This window comes from Papilio machaon, chromosome 3 (assembly GCF_912999745.1).
Source record: "Papilio machaon chromosome 3, ilPapMach1.1, whole genome shotgun sequence".
Taxonomy (NCBI): Eukaryota; Metazoa; Arthropoda; class Insecta; order Lepidoptera; family Papilionidae; genus Papilio; species Papilio machaon.
In genome coordinates, this window is record NC_059988.1 from 7,377,254 (window position 1) to 7,389,024 (window position 11,771).

Here is an 11,771-nt window from a genome sequence, read left to right on the forward strand (position 1 = left end):
TCATGGTTTATTAAATTAGAAAGATTATCTTAAATTTCCTAAATGCGCAAGTTGGTATGTTGTTTTGCAGACTAAAAGTTAAATAAATCAAAATATCCAAATAAATACGTTCATAACATTATGTTTTCGTCTGGCCAGTAGCGCTACGTAGCCGCGGGCTTTTCGACAAGTTACTGCTACTGGTTTAATATAAAATTATACCTAATCTACGTTTCATATCTACAAGATATTATAAAGTGGCCTTTTATATATGAATGGATTTTAACTACTTGTTTTTAGAAGTTCGTAGCAAAGAGGAATTTTATGTATAGTTACCGCTACGAGTCATTGTAGATGCGTAGACAACGTTTATAGAATGTAAAGAAAAATTCAAAGAGAATCTAAAGTAGATTGTACTTCCAGACGCATATTCACTCAGGGAATATAGATGTAAAGTGCTACCTTATGCATATAAGTAAATGATCGATGTTTTATATGTGACAGAATACTCGTGCAATATGTTTAGTCACTACAAGATTCTAACGTTATTTTCATCTTAGTTTTGTGATGTACTAAACAGAAAACTTTGATATCTAAGTATGTGATAGGTTTTTATCTCTAGAAACCGATTTCTAACGTCATTAATTTTGGCATTGATGTTTAGATGTTGCATCTACGCGCAGTTCAAGTTTAGACGCACCGAATACCCGCTGAGCGCGACTAAACTAGTGAAATTTAATAAACAGTCAAAACGCAATACAATCGGCCAGTTCGACGTGGATCGTGTGGCGGAGGAAGGCGCATCATTTCAATCATTAAGAAATCCGGCGGCGCACACAAAGCGGTGATTGATGCGCCCGTTTACGGGGCCCAGTGGCACGGCGCTGGTAAAAAACGAACGCCTAATTAACTCGTTTGGCACCGACCGCTCATTACAATTATTAATCAAAGCGAGGCGGGGCGATAGCGCGAGTATGATGTATCGAGCTTTGATTACATTAATGTATTCGAGCGGTAATTAAAACCGCGCCGGGACGTCCGATATCAGTTCAGCTACTCGGGAACAAAAGGCGATTACGCTCGGACCAAAACCGAGCACCTCGCTAATGATACTCTATAAAATATGGTTTCGCTAATCCAGCAGGTGCCGATAGACAATTGAGGAAATTAAAATGGAATCGTTCGTCTGTTGCTTTTTTTTGTTGTGCTCGCGCGCAAACAAAAAGCTTAATACACCTGCGTAATGCATACTCATTTTTAAAACGCATGATTTGTGCAAATTAATGCTCAAAGGAACACTTTAACAATTAATTTCCTCTTTGAACTTTATTTACCGACTTTTCTGTACGAAGGTAATTTTATTTTAAATATTAGTTGTATTACGGCATTAAAGCACTGCAATATTGAAAATCCAAATAAAAAATAATATTTACTGTTCAATTCGTACAACGGAGGAATTATAAAAAAACATTCATGTATTTAAAATTTTCAATTCGATTTAAAAACTTGTTCCCTTTATAATTATTTTTTTTAAAGCCATAAATAAAAAGTGCTACTTTTCTACCAATTTAAATATAATCGTTATCATGAAAACGGGCACGTAATAAAAATGATCAAGTCGATACAAGATACACGCGGGTTGCGATTCCGTTCATATAATGGCAACAGTGCTCGGACCAGGCCATGTAAGGCCACCGGCGGTGGGCGTGCTGAGATACGGCCCGCTCTAATCTCCCCGATACCGCACCGCATAAACTACACAGTACCTACGTAATGCCTGATCAATGTCTCTTACCCGCCTTATAAATTCACCTTCGAGGTGACACTAATGCGATGGAATTTACCTCCAGACGAATTGCTATGATTCACTCTATATGACATTCAGGTAATTCTTCGCTTAAAGTATACACTTCACTATTTACCTCACAGTTGCCATTACTTTTACATAAAAGTCATCTTTATATTACAGCCTATTTACACAATTTAATTATGTAAAAGACTGTAATATAAAGATTACTGTTAATGATGATACAACCGTAAACAACGGATATAACAGAAGAAAATAGTTAGGACTCCCTTTGGTCAACAAAGAAAAGATCCCGTACGTTGATTTGTTTTCTTCACGATTATGTACGGTAGGTATCTATGTAAAACTTGCCGTTATGCTGTAAGTGTAAGCCCCTAAGCTACTCTCCTTATCAATTTCGAGGTAAAATGCAACTTCTGGTTTACTTGATACAAAGTTGCAGTTCTGCCAATTTTATAGTAGATACCATATTCTTACAACGTAACTCTTCGTTTTTCTAAATGTAACGCATCAGAATTTAATAACAGTTTTTCTTTAACTCCTGAGAACATCAATGTGCTGTCGTAAAGACGTAATTTGATATAAGCACCAAATAATAGAAGTACAAATAAAACAATTAATTCGAACAAACGACAGATGTCCCCACGTCGTAAGCACCAACAAAGGATTGGCATTACGGACTGTTAATACAAGAAGCGCGTGCGCAGCCGCAACCGCAACCCCACACGTCACAACGAACCTACAACTAAATTTGCACTCTATAAAGAGGACTATAAAATATAATTTTCTATTACTGTATTATTTAAAATAACAACATTTTGCGAACACAACGTAAGAACAAAAGCCACGCGCCCAGTCCTCAGTAACCACACAGGACGTCTCTAAAAACATCTGCGGTCGAACTGTAACTCGAAACATGAAGCGTCTTGAGATCTAAATGCAAGCGTTTTGTTTGACATTCACATTTAAAGGACAAAGCAAATATATCAGTGCCTTTAAGTAAAAAAACAAAACTCCCTGAATCACTCGAGTTAAAAGTAAAAGGGATTCTGTTTCTTTCATAAATATTTCATAGACTACAATGAACAAAAAAAATATAATTAATTATCTACAAAGAAAACAAACAAGACGCCCAAATTATTTCAAGGCTCGCGTACCCTACCTCTCTGAAAAAGCTCTGCAAAATTTAACTAAGGATTTAGATGCGTTAATCGTAGTAAAAATCTGTAGTAATTATTGAATTAACGTGGATTGACTAGCCATCAGAAGACTAACCGGCAAATCATTAAGGACAAGGGGACGGGATGCGACAGTTTATTCTGTTTACGACTCAGCGCTCCTCACCAACTCCTACGCATCATAGAGTATTGAAATAACCTTTATGGACGAGACATTTTTATTAAGTAATAAATACTCAAATTCATATTCTATTTTAAAACAATCGTACGTACATCTTTTTTACATTCTTGGTGCTATTCACATCTGAGATCATACGTTTTTTAATTGTAAGAAATTTGGCTAAAAATACAATATTGTTTGACACAATAAATGAAAAATAATGCATAAACCACATTTTAATTTAATATGGTTAAAATTAATTTTAGACACTTTTACATGTGACTTTAAATTGTGATAGGAATTTTTAAATGTTTTCGCATTTGGGGATTTTATTTTATTGCTCATTAAAATAATTACTTCTCGCTCATTTACCCGTTGGATAAATACTCCTTATAAAACAAATAAGTACAAATCACTTGACATGCCTCCAAAAAATGGCCGGGCCTCATTTTGATGCAGCTAGTATTTTAGATGTTGATGAAAGGCAATTTAATGCTCAATATTCGGAAATGAATAAGGACAATAAAAGTTTCGGCTATTACTTCTCGTCATCGCTTCTCTCACCATCAATTTTATCCTACCTATCCTCCCTCCCCCTTTAGCAGATTGCATGTCCAAGCCCTACCTTTAATATTCAAATAAGATGAAATGAACATACGCTATTTAGGTAGCACAGTAATCATCAAATAACCTCTAAAGTTTCTCGATTTTCTATTTTTCTTTCTTTTTATAAGAGTTAACGTTGAAGAAACTTTTTCATCTTGCGTCAAACACTTTGTTTTCAACAAAACGATGTGAATGCATACAAAAAAACACGTTTCTCTAAATAAAATTGCCGTGTCCAAGGGTTAAGTGATCACAATTTGAGTTGTTAATGCTGTTATCCTTTTGATACACCTAATCAAGTCATTCAGTTCATTACCGCGGTTCGTGTAGCGTGACTCGGCCACTGGATATCTCAAAATGGCTCATATTCTACGGCTATCAATTTTAGGTAAAATAATTCTTATATACAATAAAATTACCATTCATATCCTTACATTTACATTAGCAAATATGAGAATTTATTTACTTAAACTTAAAGGTTTTATGTTCTTTTAAAATTCATATTTGAAAATAAAAATAGTATTTTAACTTGATATTTTTCAGTGATCGTTTACCTATACATAGTAGCAGCCAAATCCTACGACAAGCAGCCAAATTGCCAAGAGTTCTCTAAAAACGTTACGTTCAAAGATTCTGAGGCGATCGGCATCTGGCACTTGCTGCATTTTAAAACTGAGAAAACCAAAGGCTCTGGCGAATCACACTGCGTCGAGTTTACAAATGTCGGTGAACAGGTAATTTAAATTGGTATCTTTTCACTCATATCTGAAGATTTAATTATAAGCATATATCTTATAATATTAAGTTTAATTTCGAAACAGTGATTTATAAATGTTCAAAACCATTAAAAATGACAATTTTTAAGGAAAAAAAAGACCTCCAAGAACGAATTGGACAGTATGTGGAGAATATGAATTGGGATAAACTGTTAATAAAAATGCAGATCCCTTGCTCCAGCGTAAAATCCAACAAGACCAGAGACTATTATTTGGAAAAACTCGAAGGCGATGGCTCGTATAGAACATTACAAATGCCTTCTCCCACAGGTATGTATAGTTAACAAATTACCTGTAAAATTTATTTTTACAGGTAATTTGTTTTACAGAGCAATAGCCCTTTTCACTTAAATTAGAAGAATTAAAGTTTATTAAATGTAAGTGTTAACACATCTTCAGTTTTAATTGCACAGAAAGTTCCACTTTCTTAAATATTAGAGAAAATCACATACAATACAGATATTGCTGATCATGATCAGTTTTTCAACATTTTATACACCGATTAACATACTTTTATGTAAAATTATTTTTCTACAATACGACACTTATAACCATTAATTTCAACAAAAACATTATTCAAAATATACATAAAAATTAAAATCAAAAATGTAATACAATCAATAAAAAGTTTATTTATTTAATAAATAACGGTTATATAAAAATATAGTATCCATTGCAGATTTCTAAAATGCATTCGACAAATAGCTCATAAAAATAGCAGACGCAATAACAACGTTCATAATAGACTTGGCAACGGTTGAGTTTTCTATTTTTCAGCATATTAGATAAATCGAATGCATTATATAAACTCAATGGAGCGATCATTGTGAGGTTATTACAAAAACGGTGTTCATTGATTAATCTCTAACATATAACGTTACTTCTAGAGATAGACGACGGCACTTAGTACGATACTGCTTTACACACATTATGTACATAAAAATTATTCACCTAATAAATCAAATAGATACCGCGCCCTGGTTTCACAACGAACTCACGCTGATATCGGTCCATTAAATTGTGAAACGGTTATTTGGAAATCTCAAACTTTTCATTTGTTTCCACGTTGTATTGTCCAAAGACTGAGTTTGCCCCATTAACAATATTACCTGTAAAGTGTACAAGATTTCTCCTAATTAAAATGGATGTTTTTTAAGTTCATAATTCAAATATCATTAATCAATAATATTATTCTATCCGGAAGCAACCAAAGATAATTGTCAAAATACTAACTGTCGTCCACGACTTCCGCCACGATTTAAAAGTTAATAAGTAGTTTATGCGTTATTCCAGACTGTAATCTTTCTCCTTGCCTAATTTCATGAAGATCCTTTTAGCACTTTTGGAGTTACCTATTATTTATTAATATTAACATCTGTCCATACAAACTTTCAAAATTACAACATTTATAATAGTAATAAAGAAGGTACGATTCCTTAACTTTGTCAGATCTTAAGGGGTGCTCAAAAGTAGTCAAATAAATTGAATAGTACGAGCAGTATATTACTTTTATAAGTAGTTTATAGTATATTTTTATATTTATAAAAGAAACAGTGTTTTATCTACAAATATATTTCCAGCAAAACTAGACCTAGCGCAGTTCCACCGTTACCCGATGCGACTTAAGCTAGTGGAGGGTCAGTATTTGGCCATGATGGACTGCCACGAAAAGTTCGTGTTTCTGCTGGGCAAGCAGCCGCCCACAGCTGACCTCGACGACCGCATCAAGAAGATGATCGACGCCTACTGGCCTGACGAACTATAAATTACGCATGATGTTAAAATACATAAATTGAAAAATATTTGTATCAGATTAATTGTTTATGTAATTTAGTATTATTATTAAATTCTTGGCAGCTTTCAAATGCTCTCAGCTAAGATATGATTCACGACAATAGTCAAAGAGAGATTCGAATACACGACACATAACACCTATTACCCTATTGCTATTGGCACTTTTTCAATAGAAAATTATTTTATTCGTCGCTCCAAATACCAAATCCAAAATTAATATGTTTTTCTTCAAGAATTTCAATTAACTTCCGTTTGTAAATTAATCTGGCCGCAAAATATCAAAATTTATTAACGCAATTATATTCTACAAAGTCAAATGACGTAAATGGTCAATTATAGTGTAATTATGTTTTTAGTGGTCTACCGCGCGCGGGCTAAGCGAGGCGAGGGTGCCGAAAGGGGACCGAAGCGAGTGTGCGATGCCATTCTGCGGCCGATGATATTGCCCTTAACTAACTACAAAAAAATATTGCAATATAGAAAAAAACGAAATCAATTTAAATTAAATTTCTGCCCTAGGCCAGGGATAATAATTTAGAGATCTAAAGATTCATCTAAATTTTACTACTTACATCTTATTCTTATTGAGCTCCTAAATATTTTAGTATATGACGGATTCTAAGAATAAATATACTTTTAAACTCTTTAGATAACAGGTGGTCTTTAACGTTACTTAAATCCGTAACTACATAAAAAATATTTTTGTTCAAATACATGTTATTTAATTTTTTTTCTTAATAAACCAAATAATATTTCCTTCGAATCTAGTTTAACTTAAAACATTGACTTAAACCCCAAACATATTTTTCCTAATCATAAAAAGTGAAGCCATTCCTTTCTTTGATATAATAACAAACATTAAAACGATTAAAGTACATTACCGGCATACTAACAAAGTAAAAATAAATACAAAATAATGACAAAGCTAACTGCACCATTACTTACTTTCCACCCCGACATCGCCGCGCCACACAAAATGTAACCCCTACAAATACGGCAAAGCACCACTCAAATTAAGTGCGGCGCGATCAACAGTCATTTTCGGTTACAATTAACCACACATTTGAGTGAAAAGTCAACCACCCACTCCAATTGATTTATTGTGTCCTACGAGTTCCGCTATTGTACTACGGAACTTTTATTATAATAATAATATATAATAATAATCTTTATTTCAAGCAGCATATACAAGCTCATTATTTAGTTAGTAGGATACTTACGAACTATGTTAGTAACAATAATAATAACTAACTATAAACCAAGCGCCACATGCAGCTTTAGGCTGTGATTAATATATTTACAATCTAGCCTACTTGCTATTAAGCTAAGTATGCTGTTGGGACTGGCTCGCACCCTGCGCACCAGGGATGCGCATCTTTTGCGCATTGTGGCATAAAAGCAGTCGACGCGGGCTTCTGCAAACATCGCTGATGCGCTACAGAAGCGAGGCAGTCCCATCAGCACCCTGAAGGCATTATTATATTGAACGCGAAGGTCGTTGTAGGACTTTTGCTTGTATGTCGCCCACAGGCTGCTCGCATAAATTTAATGTAATTTAATAAAATTTATTGTCCTTTACATAGATCTACTAACATCTAGATACGATTCTTATTGAAATCGTGATCTTTAACATTTATAGTGCACTTTAATTTTCAAATCTATATATATAAAAGAAAGTCGTGTTAGTTACACTATTTATAACTCAAGAACGGCTGAATCGATTTGACTGAAAATTGGTGGGCAGGTAGCTTAGAACCAGGAAACGGACATAGGATAATTTTTACCCCGTTTTCTTTTTTTTTTTTTTATTCTGCGCGGACGGAGTCGCGGGAAAAAGCTAGTATTTAATAATTATATGATAATTTGGTAAAGATATGTTGTATTATAAATATAATAAAATGACAAACGAGCAAAAGCCACCTGAATTATATTTTATATACAGCACAAGTTTTGTAGATTAACTTTAATGAAATTAGTAAATAAAAAAAAACATAAGGTTTGTGAACGAATTTTGTTTAAATAGAAGTAAAATTCAAAATCTCAATAATATTTTAACTCCTTCCTTTTGTTGAAATGTCATGTTTAGTAAGTTTGTACATCGTTGTGAGTGTGGTGTTCGCGAGACGGGGGGTGCGGCGAGGGGGCGGTGAGGGGGCGGTGAGGGTGCAGCGCTGTTCATTTGTCTAAATGCAGAAAGTAGCGTTTTGAAGGACACTCGTGCGCTGGGAAAGTGTTGCTCTTTAGCCAAAGTTAAAACACTCTTCAGCATTCGAGTTCAAGTACACCCCTCCTGACTGTTTCGCTAACCGACGCGCTTTTTGTTTAATTCCTATAATTGTTGATTTCACCATTCACGAGTACATAATGCTTCACTTAACGTTATTATCGACTACAATAATAATCATTCGATCGCCTTATATACTTTTATGTCGGTCGAATAAATATAAACGTAAAACATTTTCGTTCCTACAATGTAATCACTTTGTAAGTTTAAAATTACACTTCGGTGTAATTACGGCATGAACTGGACGCAATTACACCAAAGTCACGTCGGAATCATTATTAAAAGTTCAAACAGTAATAACCTATGGATTAAAGTCGATAGGAATCTGTGAGCGGCAGTAATGGGAGTAAGAGCGTTATTTTCGGCTGTTGGGTGACGATATCGATGGAAAAGTTTTTCAATTATGCTCACTTGAATCGAAATAATGAACGCGACTTTGAGTAATAACTATAATTATGAAACTATGCTATTTTCTAACATAGTTTCGTATTTACAACTGCTATGCAAAGGCATTCAACTACATACAATTATCTCGTGCAGAAAATGTTATAAACAAGTTGCTAATTAGCTTGAAGTTATTTTATTCAAGTTAAAAACATCATGAAAGCAGTTGCTCTGTGTTGTCAATTAATTTGCACCTTGAAGTAAACAAATAAAATTTGATATACTAAATTATTTTCAAAGGCATTTCTGGCACTATATACAGCAGATAGTAGTCGTCACATTAGTGGCCACACTCCAGTGTGAACATGAATATAAGATTGAATTTAAAATAGCTATAGCAGACAAGACTCCAGTTAATAAAATACAGATTCCTGACGTTTAACAAGATAAAATTAGATGTTATAAAATGTTATCTCATTATTATTTTAGCATTAAAAGAGCCTTCTTACTTAAATTGTAGTGTGAATAGTTACAGGTAGTGCAAACGTACCATATGTAACGTGATTGAAGTGGTGCGTGCCGTGGTCACACCTGTAATTATTACGACAGAAGGCCGCCATGTTAATCGCTGGGAAAATTCAGGGCGCGTAATGAGCTGGGGTGGCATTCGCCGTGTGGGAACTCGCCTATTGCCAATTGAATTAGGCAAATGCCACTAATATCTACTTATTGACTTTGGCCACGTGTAGAACACGTATAGTATTTAATTATTTAAAAAAAATTCTTTACAGAAATGTTAAGTTAATACTCTTTAATAATACGTTACACGTGGCGGCGTCAATTTCTTTTGTTAATTTTGGAACCTTAATAACAACTTTATTTGGCAGTTTCACATTATTGTACGTTCAATATATTCATTTAAGTTATGGCATTTTAATTGCTGATTATTTGATTTATCGTTTCATTTGTATCAAATGTAAAAATTCATTTTCAATTGCAAGCAAGTTATAATTATTAGCTATATTTTACACCAAAGTTCCATGATAAGTTTCAACTTTAAATCAATATCACTACGAAATCACGAATTTTATTTCAAAGTCACTTATCCTACATATTTTGTTCTACGTTAAATGGCTAATAGCGATCGCTTCCAGGACTATTTTGTTCAATTACTCTACTTACGTCCAGTGCGGCGCACGGCGTAGTGTTTAGCGCTCCACAATGCACAATCAAGGCATTTGCATAGCTAATCGGTACGTATAAACGTACATCGCGATAAGAACTATGCCTCGAAGTGATTTACCTTCGTGACTGTCGTTATTAACTCTTATAAGTTTCAAAATAAGTTAATAAAAGCATTCAAAACGTGTATTATATAATGAATTAGAAAGATTTTAATTTTCTAATTTGAAATAGTATAAATAAATAAGACTATTTTAGTACTATTCTGTCCGTCGTAAATCATGTCTAGTTATATTTGCGCAAACCTTCTGAGATAAGGCGCCCACTAAGCTAAATTGTTTCGTCTCTATTTTCCTTCCCAATTGTTACATAAGCAATAAATGTAAAAAAATAAAGAGATTTATTTGATTCTATAGAATTTGACACGTTAACGAAGCGAAGCGAAAATAAGCTTTCAAGATACAATGGGGAAAACGATCTCAGAGAGATCAACAAAACACAATAGTAGTACAAATTTGTCCCCAATTTTGTTTCAGTAATATAAGAATCAAACAATCAGTGGAGTAACAAACCGAGACTAAGTGCAGCCGAATATATCCGTCGTACACATCTCAGCGGCCATTACTACCATTAGACTTAGATACGATACGAAGGCGATAGAATTACCGGCCACTGAATAATTTGATAGGGGAAATGATTGATACAACAATCACGCGTAATAAGAAACGTGGCGGTGCGATTAGCCCCCGTGCCGGCAGAAGGCGCCGCGAGCCGACAATTGCTCGCCGACGATTTAATCAAGTCCCAGTTCCTAATGGCTTTCTCTTCATTAAATTGTAATAATGGCTGATGTTTTTGTCTTCGATGCGCATTGGGCGTGCCCGTAACACATTGCTATTTAATATATACCATTATTATATAGGATTACAATTCTAAATTAATGTTTTATACGCATAATCCTTTGATATTCTGTAAAATGCTTTTACCTGACTGAAGTTTATCTCAGGTTTCTTTGAAGATTTATTAATCAGTATGTGAAAACAAAATTATGGACAACATCGTAAGTATGAGGGTAAAGGTATCAATATAAACAATTTGCATATTATATACACTTTTATTACATTTTTTTTACATCAGTACATAAATTAAACATAAGTTCACAGTACATTTTTACATGTATATACACATGTGATTTAGCTTAACGCGTGAATAATGAAACAAAGGGAATGTATGTAGAATAAGTTAGACTTTTGTTTTGTCAGTTAGTAAAAGAAATCATTAAAAAAACTTAATTATGACTAGCGACTCGTTAGATGCCTACGTTCTTACTGCCTTTTAAAAAAGTCTCAAAAAATATCTAAGTTAAAACCCTTGAGGTGGTAACAAAACGGGATATAAAAAGCAATTGATATCACCGCAAAAAAAAAAAAAACTTTTTTTACGTGAAGAAAAAAGTATTCAGTCAGACCTAATTTAGTTTTCAAAGAAACGAATTTTTTACATTTCAGTTTTTCCCTTTTTATTCTAATGATTTTTAAAAGGTTGTTAATAAAGCAAAAAGATATATCATAAAAGCGTTAAAAATAAAAAAGTAGATTTAAGACGTGGCAGTTATCAATAA

At 33.7% G+C, this 11,771-nt stretch overlaps 1 protein-coding gene across 1 annotated transcript; it reads left to right on the top strand.

Annotated features, from left to right (window-relative positions):
- The first annotated feature begins 4,044 nt into the window (after positions 1-4,044).
- On the top strand, positions 4,045-6,323 carry LOC106719617. Its single transcript, XM_014513993.2, has 4 exons — positions 4,045-4,118; positions 4,274-4,464; positions 4,596-4,776; positions 6,087-6,323. Exons 1-4 carry the CDS (start codon positions 4,088-4,090, stop codon positions 6,269-6,271), a joined length of 588 nt encoding a protein of 195 aa, XP_014369479.2. The 5' UTR covers positions 4,045-4,087; the 3' UTR covers positions 6,272-6,323.
- Positions 6,324-11,771: the final 5,448 nt, after the last annotated feature.

What these genes read in the sequence shown, in the direction of transcription:
- LOC106719617 (XM_014513993.2), top strand. Translation starts at nt 4,088, where the DNA reads ATGGCTCATATTCTACGGCTATCAATTTTAG. An exon ending in TCTACGGCTATCAATTTTAG is followed by an intron (nt 4,119 to 4,273) that starts GTAAAATAATTC and finishes GATATTTTTCAG; the next exon opens with TGATCGTTTACCTATACATA. An exon ending in ACAAATGCCTTCTCCCACAG is followed by an intron (nt 4,777 to 6,086) that starts GTATGTATAGTT and finishes ATATATTTCCAG; the next exon opens with CAAAACTAGACCTAGCGCAG.